At 37.1% G+C, this 18,817-nt stretch overlaps 1 protein-coding gene across 5 annotated transcripts in view; it reads right to left on the bottom strand.

Annotated features, from left to right (window-relative positions):
- The window catches only part of LOC306864963 (nuclear receptor coactivator 2), a 103,836-nt gene that overhangs the window by 53,294 nt on the left and 31,725 nt on the right, over positions 1-18,817 (bottom strand). For all 5 annotated transcript variants that reach the window (XM_079409282.1, XM_079409281.1, XM_079409285.1 and 2 more), the window contains exons 3-4: positions 1,767-1,871; positions 785-957 (exon numbers count right to left, since the gene is read on the bottom strand). In XM_079409282.1, coding sequence (XP_079265408.1) covers positions 785-957; positions 1,767-1,855 — 262 coding nt within the window. In that variant the 5' untranslated portion in view covers positions 1,856-1,871. The remainder of the gene's footprint in view (positions 1-784; positions 958-1,766; positions 1,872-18,817) is intronic.

The following is an 18,817-nucleotide window of genomic DNA, read 5'->3' as shown; positions in this document are numbered from 1 at the left end:
GTGAAGGAGGGGTACGGGACGACGCAGCAGACGGTGACCATCGCTGTAAGCTTTGCATCACATTGCTCAGCATTACATAACCCAGAGCTCAGTACATCACAAACAATCTTCATCACAGCCCAGTCAGAATCAATGCAGATACACACACACACACACGGGTCAAAACAGCACCCAGTCTGAACTGTTGAAAACAATACGGATGATAATTTGAGCAGAAAAACGCTGCAGGAGCATGCTAATCTTATGATTTATATAAATCTCTATCAGTCTATATTTATGATTGTGCCACAACAATTTCCAGGAAGTTTACTTACTTAAATTTCTCATCACAGGTAGAGCAAGGATGAGATATATGATATCCCTCCATAGGGGAGGGACCTCGAGATACAAGCTATGACTTCTAATTAAATCTTGTGTTTGGTTTCTGTATTTTTTCTTAATGCAGTGAGAAATTACATGGTACATCAGTGAAATGTTTGCAGTTAGCATGATGCTAATCTATAGGCTCCTGCTGAAAGCCAATCTGGAATCAATGGCTGGTTTGACAAGTTCTTTCTCAAGATCTCTACATGTGCCAAATATTTTCCTAAACAACCTGAAAAGCCTACATGTGTCTTGTGTTAGCTGCTAATAACTTCTAGCCTAACGCAAATGTCTGACTATGGTAAAGCTCAGTGAATGTAACACTATGTTTTCAGCATCAAGCCTCAGTTTATACTTGAATTGAAGATTAATAGGACAAGTAAAAATGTAAGTTCAAAGAAGAGTCCATCGGTTTTCTTACCTTGCTCTTTAATTTGACGAATCTGTTTGACGGTTTCCTTTAGGATTGCACATTTGTCAGGCTTGACATTGAAGTTGTCGATATCATTGAAGTTTGCGAAAATCAGCTCTGCGAGCTCCTCTATGTATTTATTTTCATGTTCCCGGTTACGTTTCTCAGTGCTTCGTTTGGGACTGTGAAGAGAAACAAAAAATGAAAAAATTGACCTGGGTTATGTAATTTTTTTTAACAACAAATAAAAAAAATGGTTACTTTTCTGAAAAAAAAAACGTGTTAAATTCAGGAGGGATGCACATCCTTTCATTCATGTTATGATATTTTAAAATATTGTACATATACTTACGGGTGTCTTTGGACAATAAACTGCATTTTAAGGTGCCATTACAAAATTTTTTACTGTGTATAACCTTCAGACAACCCGACAATAAGTCAATTCTGAAAATATGCAATTTTGCATATTCCTAATAAATGATGCTTTACGTGATTAGGTACAAACACCTACATAAAAAAAATCCAAACAATCCTCAACAAAAAAAACAAAAACAAGAGCAAGACCCTCTTTTCTGCATTGCGTTTAACACAGAAATAGACAAAAGTTTCCAGAGCTTCTTCTGTGCAACCTCAAACAGGTTGTATTTTCAATTTGCTGCTCTGCATCTTCAGCAGTTTGCACAGAAAATTTTGTCAATAAAGAGGGCATGCATAGCTCCTTCCTGTGAATGAATTATACAGACTGATGTTTCCTGACTCAGTGGAAAAGGGCTTTATATAGAAACGTGTATTATCTAGGCTGAGCTCCACCGGTGGGAGGCCTGCTCAAGATTATTGCCGTTCAACGGTTCATAGCATAGACACCGAGAAATTCACTCTGCTATACATACAAACTAAAAATGGGTATGCTGCAATGAATGCAGTTTCAGCGTTCACTGTAACCTGCTGTTCATCTCTCTACTGGTTTGCATGCTGTGTCTAGGTGAAGTACCTTGGGCCCAGGAGGTCTGATGGGCATTCCTTGCGCTTTTGAGCCTCTGACCTGGCAGGGTCCGATGAGTTTTCCCCGACAGCACTCATCCTCAATGCATATCACCTGTGGGAGAGAATGTCAACGTAAGCTTCAGAAGCATTCAGAAAATGCTCAAAGGACTCATTCTCTTTAGGCAGGCTTGACAAATGAACACACTTAGCTTATATTTAGGCTTCACTGTAGCATTTAAAGAGGTGGACCAAAAAAAAAAAAAAAGTACCATTATATTAAATTATCTCCTGAACAGGCTGAATAACAACACACTGTGCCAACTATTTCTGCTGCGTTTCGAGAAATCCAGTAGATATAGATCTGCTTAACAGTTCAAACATATGCAGTTAAACATAATAATGCAATAAATTTGAGCACCTGATGATTTGCAAACAAGCCAAACAGCTCTTCTGAGAGAGATTTATGTGGAATCTATCAGTCATTTAGGTACTTGTGTTTGAAATGACTCTATAAGGGATTTCTGAGGATTTTTTCCTTTGGTTTGGCGTTGAGTGCCTGAAAACATCTTGGCAGCTTGCATTTCAAAAACCTCAAAAATAAATTCTTATCAATTAATACGTTCTTAAACGGCTCTTTACAAGGACTGAAACATTTAATTACTAATTAGAGATAATTAAAAGCGAGAAGGCTTAGGGGTTGTGTTCAGAGGTCATATACTGAAGATGTGGGTTGATGCTGGAAGGCGTAAGGAGGCCTGCGAAAATGAAAATGAGAGAAAATGGAACGAAAAAGGGATTCAATTATATTGTGCGACAATGGGTGTCCCCTGAGAGCGAGCGAGAGAAAAGAGAGGGCAGAGCAATGAAACAAAAGTGGAAGTAACACGAAAGTAAGTGAGTGGTGAGAAATCAAGAGAGAGTAAGGGGTCAGCGAGTGAGAGAACACAATGTGCCGTATACTGTACAGCACAAAAAAGACTGTTGAACATGCAAATTTCCATTTAACAAGTCCCAACAAATACAGACACAAGCACAGCCATTTATCTTTCCAACAAATCCTACAATATGTAGTTTCACTTTCTACTCATATTTGTGTGCCTTATAGAACCAGCCTTGAACGAAAATGGCGAATTCCCACAAGAGAGAGAAAACTAGTACATTTCATCATCTAGTACCGTTCTCGATATGATGAAAGAAACAGAGAGAAATGTGTCCCATCACAAGGGGAAAATGAAGCAATCTAAATTATTGAATGAGGCTTTTTAATAATGGTGTGCAACATTAAAGGCACACATGATTAAAGCAACCTAAAAAATATCCAACTTTAAAAAAAATAGGGAATGAAATGCATAAAATGGGGAATGAAAATGCATCAATTTGAAACATTACTTCTCCTTTAATATTATTTTATATTATTAAATACAAAAATTTTATGTATCTAACATAAGTAAACTGCAAAACCAATTTTTTCTGGATTCTGTCACGAATAAAACGATTAAAACAACAGCATTTGTTTGACATGGCAATCATGTATAACTTTACAAATGTCTTTACTGTTAATTTTGATTAATTTAATGCATGCTTACTGAATAAAACTATTAATTTCTTGCAAAAGTGTTATAATAGAATGTAATATAACAATTTAGTCTACATTGGTACATACAAAAAAAGAAAGAAAACAGTGCATGCAAAGTTTGGGATCTGTTAGAGGCTGTGCTGAATTTTTTTGACATAAATAGGACTGTTAATGTAATGGAAAATGTTTTCAAACGGTTGCAGCCTCATGGGCAAATTTGTTGAAAATTGCATTCAGTGTTCCAATAAAAACATTATATAAATAGCATGATGTGGGCTAATTATCACAATTGAAAATGGCAGACCTATTTTAAAAAGGTAGAATTATGATAATGGTCTGTTGCAATTTAAGCATTATCTACTCAAAAGCATTGTTAGATCATTTACTATATTTCCATTTCTGAAGCCAAACACAGGAGTCAGGAAAAAAAAGCTAATTGAAAAGTACAAACTAATACATTACGTCAACAAAAAACAGGCACTTCAGAGTGTTGATGAGACCTGTTGTGAATTTGGCGCTAATTTAAAACACCAGGCAGTGGAGGTTAATGAAAACACCATCCATTCCCTCTCCCATCTCTCTCAGGGCTTCATCTGCAGTGTTAGGGAAGCAGGCGGAGAGACACCCGGGCCAGCACACGAGGCCAACACATTGGGCTGCGTTCAGGCCAAACTGACGCACACACATTGCCTTACGTAATTTGCAGCCTCGCTGTAGGCCGGCTGGGGGAGTCAGAGCCGGAGTGAATGGAGCACTGGTATTGAATCCCTGCTGGATTGCAGTGCCCTACTTAAACCTAATGACAGAGAGGCCAATCAAACAGCTCTGGGGGACGAGGCCGACGCTACAGACACTGGACACCAGCTAACTAGAGAAAAAAACAGAGAAAGATTCTTTCAGACAGCGTTAACCTTTAGGTCTGAGAGACATTCATCAGCCGAACATCTGAATCGTAACATTACGTAAGGCCTTCTGTCAATCATGGGGCCCTTCTGTTCATCTTGATGACAAACGGCTTCTTGTGACACAGCCTAGAAGGTTTTCCGTGCCCCCTTGGACAGCGGACACCACTGGAATTGGGAATGTAATTAGACAATGTCACAGTTAACATAACTGTTAGCCTGCATTAGCACTAAATATGTCAAAAGCACTGTTACTGGTGCCACCGATTTTCAAGAGATTACCGACAAATGACTGAAATCAAATCGGTGCTTGTTCCCATGACAATCGTGACAATCGCATAGTGTGAATTATCTATGGCGGCCACCGACTAAAGATTTTTGTCGACTAGTAGTAGTTTTATTGCAAAATCAGAAAGTATTTGAATACATTTGAATGGGTTAGATCAAAAGTAGACATTTCAAGCTTTCTAATATATATATATATATATATATATATATATGAAAAAAATTAAACTGTCCATGATGGACAGATCCTTAACATCTTGTCCTTATCTTGTCCTGATAACAGCGCAAACAACTTAAAATACTCAGTCTTTTCAGTAGTCTAAACTGTAAAGGGTCACTCACAAATGAAACAAATAGGATGCGCTTTCTACCAGATGGTAGAAAGATGATTGCGCTGTTATCAGGAAAAAAAAATGCAAGTGATCTCACCGGTGCCTCGATGTTAAGCAGTAGCGCGCTAAAACTACGCACAAACACAGACACGCACATTAAGCTAGGTTAATGTTAGAGCGAGCGGATTTGTAAAGTTACTACACGTTTCAATTTCAAATAAGCCATATTTGAGGTCAATGAATGATAATTGGAATTCATGCTCGATGTACAGTAATTACCTCAAGGACAAGATGTTAAGGATCTGTCCATAATGGACAGTTTAATTTTTTTGTTTCTGTGACTAACCGACTAATAAAATTTTGTTGACTAAAGCCCAAAGTATACTTCGGTTTTTACGTGTACGTGAAGGTCCACGTACAATGCGCCTGTCCCAAATGGCACCCTGAACCCTCACTTCCTCTGAATTCGCACTTTCGTGACGTAATGGGTAGAAGTTTGCTGCATAGCTTGCAGGCTCAGCAGAAGTACACATCGAGAAGTGCGCTCACAAGCACCCTTCTGAAAGCTAAAATGATGAATGGGACACCCTAGGGTTTTGTGGACTTAACGGACATGCGCACGCAGCGACCACTGTAGGTCCTCAAGATCAAAAGTGCACATGAAGTATGCCATTTGGGACAGGGCCAATTTTGTCACCAGAATAGTACACGCATACTGAACGTGCACCACCTGATTTTTGTAACTGCACGCACTTTGTACTTGCAGGTTGCGCATGCGCATTGAATTTATTTTGCACTAATTAGTTCTTCCACAAGGTGGCAACACTGGCCCAGGCCATTGTTTCACAGTAGAAAACGAAACTAAAGAGACGGAACAACAACAATATAATACCGGAAACTGCAAGACCAACAGACATCCGCACTGACTTGTGTGAGGGCGTTATGAGACGGCCACAACTGAAGTTTAAAAGAGCACAGAAACATTTTTTCCAGTCATAACTTCTAGAGAAATATAAAGCAGACACTGGACAAAGTTGAAACTTCTTAGAGCACATATGTCAAGCGCATGCTATCAAATGGAGTATACTTTTTGAAAGGCTACGTGTTTGACTGCAAACATACACTTGCGTACAAAAATGAAGTATCGCTACTGTGGGCTTAAAGGGATAGTTCAGCCAAAAATGAAAATCCTGTCATCATTTACTCTCCATCAAATTGTTTCAACCCTGTACATGTTTATTTCTTCTGCTGAACATAAAATAAGATATTTTGAAGAAAAAAAAAAGTTGATGGTCCCTATTGACTTCGATAGTATTTTTTTTCTCCCATACTACGCAAGTCAATGGGGATCATCAATTGTTTGGTTACCTATATTCTTCAAAATATCTTCTTTTGAGTTCAACAGAAAAAAGAACCTCATACAGGGTTGGAATAATTTGAGCAAATGATTACAGAATTTTAATTTTTGGGTGAACTATCCCTTTAAGCCGCCTCTTGTAAACTAACGTTTAGTCAACTATTTGGAGGCCAGTCCTAGTATGATCAAAGAAACTATCTGAAAGAAGAAATAACTATATATATCTGGACAACATAGGTTTGCAGTGTGAAATGTGTTTTGACTGGAAATGACATCAGCAATGACCTACAGCCAATGAGAAAGCAAGATACAGGGCAAGAGAAATTTCAGAGAAACAGCGATCTGATGACTTTGAAAACCATGTAGTGTAAACCCAGCATTAGCGAATGCTAAAAATAAAAAAAGTAGGCCTATGTAGAGTATCATTGCACCAATTATTATGGTATGGATAATCATACAATTTCACTGGTATTGGCATAAAATATGCAGAAATGCATGTCCTACACTCAAACCATATGAAGCACTCCTGCGTCCAGCTGTCAGGTGCACAGTTTTTCTTCATACCAAGACAACAGAGCCACTTCAACCTCTACAGCCTTACTATATATAACTATCTCTCTCAGTCATGTGACACATAATTCAATCAATTGTTAATAGCAGCTTCTCGGAGGCTGCAGGGGACTTTCACGCAGTAAGGTAGGTGTTTCGGTTTGAAACCACGGACAATCACCGTAATGAGAGGGGTCGAGTGTTAGACGTGGTGGCTAGTGATTACAGAGGCGGCTTTGAAATGTTATCAGCTTTTCCTGCTAACCGACACAATCCGATTGGCTGAAGAGGATTTAACACAGATGGAGGGGACCAAAGTTCAAAAGATTAAGAATACCCAATATCTGATACAACAGAGGCAACGCCAAGCAGCTTTTTGATAGATGTATGAAATCAAAGTCTCCAAGTATGGTGGTAAATCAAATTCTTTAATTAGTAATTCTTAACCAGTTTTGATACCAGTCTGCAGTACCAGTATTCCAGAGCAGTGATTCAATTGAAGCCAAGCCGACATAGCAATACAAGTAAAAAATTAAATTAAAATAAAAACACTAAACTAAAATAAAATTACAATAAAAATTAAACCAATACAAAACAAAAACTGAAAATTAAACTTAAACAAATTAAAACACTAAAAGAAAAACAAAATGAAACTAACAAAAACTAATTAAAACAAAACAAACACAAATCAACATTAAACAAAAAAGTGGCAATGCTAGATTGAACTTACAGCTGCTAACATCAACAAATAACTGCCAAAAATTCTAAACTACAATAAAAATCTCAAATAAGACTATGAACAAAAATAAGTAAAAAATAAAAAATAGAATAAAAAATAACCTAAAACAATTTAAAACAAAACATAAGAAAATGTAAGCTACACTAAACACAAATAAACTAAAAAATTAAATTAAAACAAACAAGCAAACGTGACAACACTAGATTGGACTTGCGGCCTTTGATGTCAACAACAAAAATATTTTAAAGTATTTTCTCTTATATGTTTATATGCAAATTGATTTAGCTGTCCTGGTTGTACAAAGTTACATGGTTAGTTGCATTTGCAGGGCTCCAAACTGCGACTAAAATGGTCGCATTTGCGACCAAAAATATTAATTTGCGAGTGAAGTTTTTGCCGAGGTCGCCACTGGCGACTATATATAATTTGCATGAAAGGACTTTTTTCCCGATTGTTTTGCGCTCACATCTTTTGTTACGTTCACGTATTAAACATAAGACGATGCGCATCAAAGTTTTACTGAAAAGAGTTTCAAACAGTCCTCGTCTCTGCCGCACACAGTCTGCTGAACGCAGTGAGAGAGACCTGAAAGGGCCTGTTTACACCTGGTCACTTACACCATGCATTTTCTCTGATCGGATATCTATATGATTTGTTAAAACGTTTCCCCATTTACACTTGGCCACATAAATGTGTCTTCGCAAAACGGATATAAATCCGTTCTTCAATTCCCGCTTCATATGCAAATATAACGGAGTTCACGTCAATGAAAGCAATGGATAATTTTATTAATTATCAGCTAATTTCAATATCACAGATCTTCTTATCGAGATCTTAGTCTATATGCTGTGTTCTGTTAATGCATGGACTTCCTGTTATTTGAAGCGCACTTGCCATCCAGTAATCGCAAAAAGCTTTGTTCTGTCTTACTTTTTAATAAACAAAGTATCAGCTTTAAAATGCTAGGAAATTCAAATGATGCGGTTTGGGTGCTCTTTAATGCGGACCACAAGCGCACACTTTGGGTAATATAAACACCAGTACCCCGCGTCCACACGGTCCGTGTATGCGTCCGGATCGCGCGAGCGGAGAGTAGCGCACTTAATGCTCAGGCGCGATCTCTTTAGCACCTCAGTTAAAGCAGCAAGTGAACCCATTATATATTTCGATTTACTACTATAGTATGAAATGAACATGATCAAAAGGTAGGCAATAAGAAAGTTTACTGTTGTACTCATTCAGTGTTTCAAACTGAGGAAATGTATAAAGCTTGTAAACATTGCATTGTAATACATTTACCTCAGAATAACCACTCAGTGTCCATAAACTCATCAGTCAGCTAGAAAAATAACTATAAAGAGGAGCGTTTTGCTATATTTATGCGCTGTTGCATATTAATATTTTTACTTGTTCTGTTGTACATGATTCAACTCCTCCTATAAAATTGCCTTTTACTAATGAAGAAAAACAGACTGAATGTGTGAAAGACGTGACAACATTTATAGGATGCACTGCACTCAGTTGCCAAGTGATGCTTATGGTCCATGATATTGGTACAGATTCTGTGTAACGAACAATTCTTTGTGACTGTACATTTCAAGTTGTAAAAGACATTTAATTCACACTTTAAGTGAACCTTAGTCCCCCGGCCGACCTGCTCATCTACAAGATGGATTAAAATGCTGATAAAGCCTAGAAAAGATAAGACATAAACACATGACAAAATGATTGAAATGTTAAAATAGGGGGGGGAAATAAAATGATAATAATAAAATAAACCACTTTTATTCTGTGGCACCTAAAAAAATAATTTGGCGCCTAAGTTTTTCTTTTATAGGAGCCAATGGCTCCTTACTCGATTTTTTTGTCTGGAGCCCTGATTTGTCCTGTTGTCTGGGATCAGACCAGCAATCCATTTCTGGGCAATGACCCACTATTTGAGATCCTCTGTCATAACAATCACACTCAGAAACACCTTTTGATACTGTGCTGATAACAATTGCTTCTCGAGATCTTTGTAGATACTCTAATGTGTTTATATTATCTGAAATGGCTACACTAGTGTTCAAGTGGTCTATCTGAACGGAGTTTTTTACAGAGATTCCAACTGTCGTCAGGCTAGGAGGACACAGTAATGAAACCACAGGATCGCAGTGACTGACGATAAGATCTCTACTGAGTGGGTGTGCTCGAAAAGGAAAGAGGCGCTTTCTTCCTTCTCTTTTCCTCTCTCAAGTTAGAAGCAATTACGTTTTCTTAATGGGTTGTTGATCAAATTCTGTTTGATAATGCAAGTAAAAATAATGTAAAACAGAGTTAATGTACTCTGTACACTGGTGCCAGACTGCTCTTGACAGGTTTACAGTTAGCAGATGTCCCGCAAGCTGCGTGCATCACCCACATACGCTGAAGAATGAGTCAGAGATGTTCGTGTCCCCTAAGGCAGGGGGAGACAGTCAGAGGTGTCTGATATCCAGATACCCCCACACAGAACTCCATGATGACTAGTGCTATGGTGACCAGCTTGTGTTAAAACTCCCGGTGAGAGACGTGTGTCTAATATACCTCACTGCTCTAAATATATTCATGCACAGAAATATGTGCAATCTGCTGAGAAATGAAGCACCAGTATTAGACATCATAATAAAAAATAAAAACCAGGGATGTCCTAATATTATAATTCTGCCCATCATTGAGACATTTTCCCATCATTTTAATTTTATGACTAATAACTGATAAAAGCCAGATCCAAATTGTATACTATTTTGCATAAATACTACTATACTATACTACTTGCATCCGTTTAAATGCTATAAGAGAATTAAGGCAGCACAACATTATAATATACAGTATGGAGAATGGATATACATTTTTAGTGTTTTAAAGATTAATTGAGAGATCTAATGTAAAAACATTTTTCTTAAATATATACATGCATGTGTGTGTATTTATATATAATGTGCGTGTATATACACATGATAAATATACAAAGTACACTGACATGAACACAAACTTTTATTTTGGATATGATTACTTGCAATTAATCGTTTACATCCCTAAAATAAATACATACATAAAAAACACTAATATCAGCAAATTGCAAATCTGGTACCAATAACAGTGTTATATCAGTATTTTCACATTATTTATTAATATTTTGTATTACCTTTTACCTTACATTTCAAGTTTTCATTTTTTTATTTTAGTTTAATTATTAGTAATTTTGTTTTGTTATGTGCCTTCTTTTCTAATTAGGTTTAATTATATTATACACACTTAATTTTATATAATTATTACACACACACACACATACATATATACATACACACACACATACACACATACACACACATATATATACACACACACACACACACACACACACACACACACACACACACACATATATATATACATACACACACACATACACACACACACACACATACATATATACATACACACACACATACACACACATATATATACACACACACACACACACACACACACACACACACACATATATATATATATATATATATATATATATATATATATATATATATATATATATATATATATATATATATATATATATATATATATATATGTATAATATATATATATATATATGTATAATATATATATATAAAAATATAAAAAACACTGAATATAACCCTAAAATAAAATTCAAGATTAAAGGTCATGGGAAGTTGTTGTGATGCTTTTTTAAGGTCTATTTTTGAAGTCATGAAGTAAACCTGATTGATACTGGTTAGTTAGCAAACACCACTAATTTAATAAGCTTCCAAAAACATCTCAGGTAACCTTAAATAGCGAAAACATAAGAATTCATAAGAAGTCTAGCTAACACCTCAACCACTAATGCTACATACTACGCTGTAGAAGAAACAAAGAGTAAAAATCAATCAATGGTTCTATCAAAAACACATCTGTGACTGTTCAAACATGGGGTCAAATCATGAAACAGGCTCGATTTGTTTAATATTAATGAATGACTCAAAAGGCGGGCCACAATCAGCTACTTTAACCTAGTTAAATTTTGCTAATTAGAGCCACACAAACAGTTCAACATGAATGTAGCATGACAGCTTCTGGAAGCCCCTGTGCTTTAAGCAGGTCGCAGCTAGTGCATCAAACAGGGCATAGCCCACGACAGGGCCGGGGAGGCACTGATATGGAGCATTAATTATTTACAGCAGTAGGGAAGGAGAGGGCCAGTCATCCAGGCAGACTCTGCCTGCTGCTGTTCTACGCTCAACATGAGCCATGTCAGACCTCCACTAATCAACAGCACTGCGGAGGCACAGAGAGATAATGAAGAACACTGCCACATTTCTCAATCATTCACTCCCATTAGCAGCTCTAGAGTATGTTAAAGATGCAGATGATAAGTGTTAGTGGATGACCAATCAGAGGCATCTACTGGTGGGTGGAACATTGGGGTGGTTCTAAAATCATACCCCACCCCCACCCCTTCTCCACGCACTGTCATAGACCTTAGTAGGGTAGATGGCCTAGATAATTTGATGTGAACGGAAATTAGGCTATCAATTATCCAGCCAATTAAACATTAAAAATACATCTTTTTGTCCACTGGAAATTTGTTGGAAGACACATTTCAATGGTTTCTCAGCAGAACGATTGACAACAAGGTGGGTCACTGATATATGAATATATAAAAAAAACAAACAACAACAACAACAACAACAAAAAAAAAAAAAAACTTAAATCTACTTTGAAACGTGCCAAATTCTTAGAAATGTGCTCTTTGGATTCATATTGATAAAAAAATTAAAAAATAATTCAAGAAAGATTTCAAATGAATTACTCTACAAAAATCATGTGGTGTAAAGATAAAAATATCATATTTTTCTGGAATGTATTATTTTTAAAAACCTTTTCATATATATCAATATATGTCATGTAGTCTTTGCAAATATGGTCCATTAATTAAATCATTTTACAAATTACATTTTTTGGGCAGTCAAACTACGTGATATTTTACAACCTGAACTTAAGTTTACTTGTCATAAGACTCTTATATTGTCATAAGAATCTTAAATTATATCAGCTATTTTAAGGTGACTTACTGACCTTGACATATAGTAATGCGGGTTAACAGGGGCCCTTCTCTACAATATTATAGTGATTTTATGATTTATGCTTTATTTCCCTGCATGCATGGAAAAGATCAGTCTGAACATTCATCAGAATATCTCACGTTTAAAAAAAAAAAAACATTATATCCTTAAAGATTAGTTCACTGAAAAATGAAAATAGCCAATTTAAACTTCTTGGACTTATTGAACTGTCAAATTGAAATCTCAAAGAGATTGTAAAAGAAATCCATATAAATTGAGCGGTTTAATCTAAGTCTTCTGAAGAGACACAATTGCTTTACATGATGAACAGATTTAATCTAGGCTTTTATTGACAAAAACATTGATCAAATGGACATGCATGGAGCACATCAATCATGGTAAACAGACGCTCAAACATTCTCGACTGATGCACAACAACCAATGAGGTTTGTTCTTGTGTTACTTGTATTATTATGGAATTGGAAAGACATGAAAGTGAGTAAATTTTCATGTTTGGATGAACTGTCCCTTTAACCATCTACTCTTTGGCAAACCAAAGCAAGTCAACAAGAGTTTTCCAAGTCCTACACCTCATCATTTTGACCGATTTTCTAATCAAGACTTCCAGAGAAGTATATAACATTCCTTATACCATCTCAATTGTGCTCCGAGTCTTTTTCAAGTACTACATTCTCTTGAGGAAAGACAGAGACCCTCCATCTCTTTATCCTGCCTATCGTTTCTTGCCATAAACAGATGTGCCAGCCTGCAACACTCAAAGGAGGAGAAAAAGAAAACGAGGCAGCGCAGAGAACTTCCACTCTCCAGCATGCAGAGCGCTGACAGCCTCCTGTTCTCTCCTCCAGCGATACCATTTAAAGTCCACAGGGATGTCTCCCTACTGGAAAGCTTTACTGCCATCAACACAACTGAGAAGAGACTCTCTATCTGGGACAGTTAGAGGGTTATAGGGAGTTTTGTTTGTTTGTGATTCAACAGAACTAAAAATACCATGTTTGATCACTGACACCAAATGAACATCTAAAGACTCGTGTTCGGGAGGGTTTACTCATCCAAACAGAAAAGAATCGCAGTCGATCACTTCAGTCCCTGAAGGCAACAACATCAGGGATAAAAGTGAAACTGCAGCACCAGCATGTGTTGTGTTTCCGGTTCTGACAACCAGCGTCTCAACCTGCCTTCTAAACTAGTTTCACTAAATCAAAAGTGCTGTGTGGTTCAGTCAGCTTCACCAGCAAAATTTAAAAATGACTATGCTAGGTTATCAGTTGGACTAGCACCAAAACAGCACTAGTAACTAGCTATTTTTTTTATTTAGAATGCTGAGTTTTAACCTATATTATTATAATGTGGATCAAACGTTCGGTGTTCAGATACACTTTCTCTGTTTAAATCTAGATTAAAGACATCTCTTTAGCCAAGCATTCACATAATGCATCTTATCTTGTACTGCAGTTATATCTGATCAAATGTACATTATTATTATTCTTTAGCTTGGGTTGAACAAATCATTTTTGCTTAGAGATGGAACAGCAGCTACGCTAATTATGTCTCTATTTGTTTCTCTGTTTCTGTCACAGGATTAACATCCCATGGTAACTAGGAATGACAGAAGCTTCAGTCTGGATCCAACCCTTAAATGATCTGAGATGACCGAACACCTGAGAAAAGATAATGCCAACCCCTCAGAGGACCTCAGAGGATGCCAACGCTCAGACAACATACAGAATTACCAAATTTTGCCAAATAAGTTGAATATATTAAGGTTCTGCAATATATAAATATATTGTGGAAACTTAATTTCCTGTAGAGCTGCTTTGCAATGATTTGTATCGTAAAAAGCGCTATACAAATAAACTTGAACTTGAATCAGTTGGACACACATTGATATTTGAAGTGTCAAAATACTGATTAATTTATAACTTTTTTTTTACGTTAACTTTTACGCCATTTTGGAGAGTATCACATACATAAACAATGTATGCAACATATGCACGCAGATACGTTGTTTACGCTTTGACCTGAACGTAAACAACGTATTACGTATACACGTAAATACGTTTCATATGTCGTTTACGTATGTGATACTCTCCAAAATGGCACTATAGGATGATGCAAAGGAAATAAATTGTTGAATAAAGGCTTTATTTTTGTTTTCTCTGTGCACAAAAGTATTCTCGTAGCTTCGTAAAATTACGGTTGAACCACTTATGTCACATGGATTATTTTAACGATGTCCTTGCTACGTTTCTGAACCTTGATCGTGTAAGCATCCTTGCTGTCTATGGGAGGGTCAGAGAGCTCTCGGAATTCATCAAAAATATATTAATTTGTGTTCCGAAGATGAACAAAGGTCTTACAGGTTTAGAACGTTATTAATGACAGAATTGTCATTTTTGGGTGAACTATCACTTTAATTTAATAGAACCCTTGCCACTGCGAAAAATACTTACAATATTCTTTATAATTTTCATACTTTGAAAATAGTTGTCATATTCAGTTGTTCTCATGTTTATTTTTTGTAATGCGTGAGAGGTATTAATATTAAAGTTCACTCTTTTACACATTTTTTTTTTCATTGTGAATTGTATTAAATCCACTAGACCCGCACCATTAAAAAAAAAAAAAAAAAAAAAAAAAAAAAAAAAAACAGTATATTAAAATTTAGATGAACATGAAATATGATTTTGGCTATAGCTGACAGAGAAAAAAAATGACCTTAAAACTGGGTCATGGCGATTCACTGTATGTGACGCACTACATAGGCATGCCGGACAACAGGTGTGATGGCAAACAATGCTAATATTATTTTGCACTTACGTAAAAAGGAGTTCATAACCAGGCTAATTATCCTGAAGCTTATTTTTTTCTTGCAGACACACACAAAAACTGACACTTATCCCTCATGTATAAGCACAGGCACTCCTTGTTGGTGTAATCTCATCATTAGACGCATTGACGTGACTACATCACAAGTCTCACAAACCATGGCATGCCAAAACCTCCTAGTTACAGATTTAATGTCTACTTGTTTGGGCCTGGAGTTCATGAGATCATCAAGTCATGCTTGGATCACATTAACCTGTATATTCTGTTTGGATTTACCTCACCACAAACCTGAGCAGAACTGCCTTTTAGAAGTGAGGAAATACGTACATCCACACAAGTAATTATTCAAAAAATCAGTTGACTTTGCCCCACCGATGAAGTGCAGTATGCATCTGTTGATGGGTTGGATATCAGTGGAAGAGACAGCGCCTGCCTGACAGGAGATTGACAGTCTGGATTCTTCAAAATGCAGACGACAACGCTGGAATTGAAAAGAAGAACTAAAAATCTCCAGACCTTACGGTTTTGCAGGCAGCAAGTATGGCGCTCCACAGATCATTAGTATGAACTGATCGTGTTCAGATCTCAAGCTGTGATTCTCCAGCTTAAGTTTCAACTGAACTAAAGCTATAAATTCAAAGATACAATCCTGAGATTTGATGGGCTAATGACAAAGAAGAGTGCCCAGACAAGGGAAAGAAACAATCCTTTAAAATCTAGTTTAACACACATGCAGAGTATACATAAGTGTAATGTTTGTTTTCGTGTAAACAAAAGTTTAAATGCAAGGACTGTTATTTGGTGTAACCAAGTTAAAGCTAATAACATTTTCCTTACAGCTTGAATACATGGGAGTGCATTATAGTTTTCAAAAAAGTTTTAAATTAATTTATTAATGTCAAAATAAAATGTATTTTTTTAAAATGTCATGAACTATTATTATATAATAAATATTTAATGTTTTTGTGAGTTGCACCACATGACATCACAACCTAAAAGGATCTTTGTTATAAAAGGATCCAATTACCTGTCTATTATTTGACAAAGTAAAGTAACAAAGTAGTCAAATATCTACATTTACATTTAGTCATTTCGCAGACTATGGTTTTAAAATATATAAACAAAAAACTGTACATTAAACAAATATCCTTATATCTTTTATTCAATTAATTCCAGAAGTTAATAATACCATAAATAAACAGATATTTATATTAATTCCAGAAGTTTGGCTAAAAGCCTTCCTCAGTATCAATAAAAAAAAAAAAAATAATTAACATGGATTTTAATTCTGATTTTAATTCATTACAGAATAAGTGAATTCATTGTGCATTAAAAGTTAAGGTACTTGCTAAACTGTCATCTTAAAATGCAGAAGATACACTATAGTCTTGAGCCTCCAGCTCTTACTGTGGGATGGGATACTGTGGAAGGTTAACACTGCGCCTACCAAAAAACAGAGCTAAAGTTGCCAAACAAAGCCCAACAGACATCTCAAGAGAGCAGCAGAGGAGGGAGACTCAATCCATCATTCTCCTGGAGTAGACAAAGAGGCAGCTTGCACCAAAGCTTCATGTGCCATCCCTGTAATCTTGTGGCTTGAAAAGCTCAGAGGGATCAAAACTGGTGACACACCCTGTGCTAGTAGGGCCCTCGAAAATGGCGAGGGCACCGCTTCTGCATCGGTCCAGGGGTCTTTGAAGGGTTTGCATAATGACTAGCCTTGCCGTACAGAACAATGTCCTTGTTTGACCCTTATATACGGACCGGAGCGTTATTCAAACCGAAGGGAATTGCATCATAATCATATGTTAAACCCCGCCACGTAAATCCAACCTTCGCGCTCATCTGATGGCACCGAGCCTGAATCCAGCTCGAAGGTGAAATGACTTGAATATCTGTGTGTGTGTGTGTGTGTGTGTGGGGGGGGGGGTTTCACAAAGCCAAAATACACAAGAGTGTGTGGAGCTGTTGCGAGCAACCCACAGCTATTACCCAACATTACTTATTACAGTGTGGAGAGATCCCTAAGGCCGATGGGGAACGTGGTTATGCAGAACAGATGGGCCTTTATTAGCAGCGAGTGTCTGAGGGAGATTTGCAGGAGATTCGGTGTTTACAGCCTCTTCAGCTGACGATAATGAGCCCAAAGACGAAACGTCAGCGAGTGAGAACGAGCAGAGACAGGAAGTGAAGGAAATGAAACCAATCAGTGCTGTTGGAGAATATGTGAAAGACTTGAAAACAGTCTAGCAAGGAAACGCAGCGGATGAGAAGGGGGGTTGGGATGGCAACGAGCTTATGACTGAGATAGAGAGAGAGCAAGAGAGGAGGAGGAGAAAGAGGAGGAGGAGGAGGAGGGGAGATCGACATTATCTCCTCCCTAGAGCCGCAGGCCTGGTCTCCAGCCACTGTCCCAGATGGCTTGACTGAGAGAGGGAAAGAGAGATGTTCCTGCCACTCATAAGCTCTACAATTACTGAGAACATAATGGTCTTAAAGTACCAGCATCAAGCAGACCCAAAAAGCCAATGTCCATTTACTGAAGCTGATCATATTCATGAATCTTTTAAACTGACAGCCACTTCAAGTTGCCACAGGGAGAACGCTGTATAATAAACACATTAAATGGCAAACGGCGGATCTGGAGCGGCTTACGGGCACAGGACGGTCGCAGCTGGAGGCGAATGGATTCCCCTTATCTGTCCATCAGATGTGTACTGTTTGCTCTAGCGTTGAGTCGAAATGCTGGGTTAACTGTATTGTCATAACTGAAAGTGTAACGGAGAGTGGGTTAAATGTCTGATGTGTATTGATGGGTTTTTGGTTACAAGAGGCACAGATCCAGTGCGAAAAATCAATCAACTTCTTTAGTGGATGCTAGGTGGGAGGGTCCACATTGTGCAGCTAACAAACCAAGCTTGGAAGATTAGATCGCCGACAAGCTTAAATACCACCTCCGGATTTTGTCAAAAAATGCTGAACTTGTGTCCTAGCCTCTTGGAATTAATTAAAAGAAAGAGTTTCCGGAACAAGGGTATTGTAAATAGCTACCTCAAATTGATGTTCTAATGCAACAACTCAACCTACACTAAATAATATTGAACATTATTTGAGCAATATGTCTTTGCCACATCCAGAAAGCTAGCTGTAGTTTTTAGAGGTTTCTGTAAACACAAATGTCTACCAGTCCAAACTAGTTCAGGGAAACATAGGTGCTGTATGGATGGCACATTTTTGTAATCCAACCTGGAAGTTAACATGACCCTGGATCCCTCAACAAAAATGCAGTATGATTTTTCCCATTGACTTTGGGTTATTATAGAAAAGAGGCTCTTTGACCAAAAGGATTATGATTCTTAC

The sequence above is a fragment of the Barbus barbus genome (assembly GCF_936440315.1).
Source record: "Barbus barbus genome assembly, chromosome: 46".
Lineage (NCBI taxonomy): Eukaryota > Metazoa > Chordata > Actinopteri > Cypriniformes > Cyprinidae > Barbus > Barbus barbus.
This window is presented reverse-complemented; position numbering and strand designations above follow the sequence as displayed.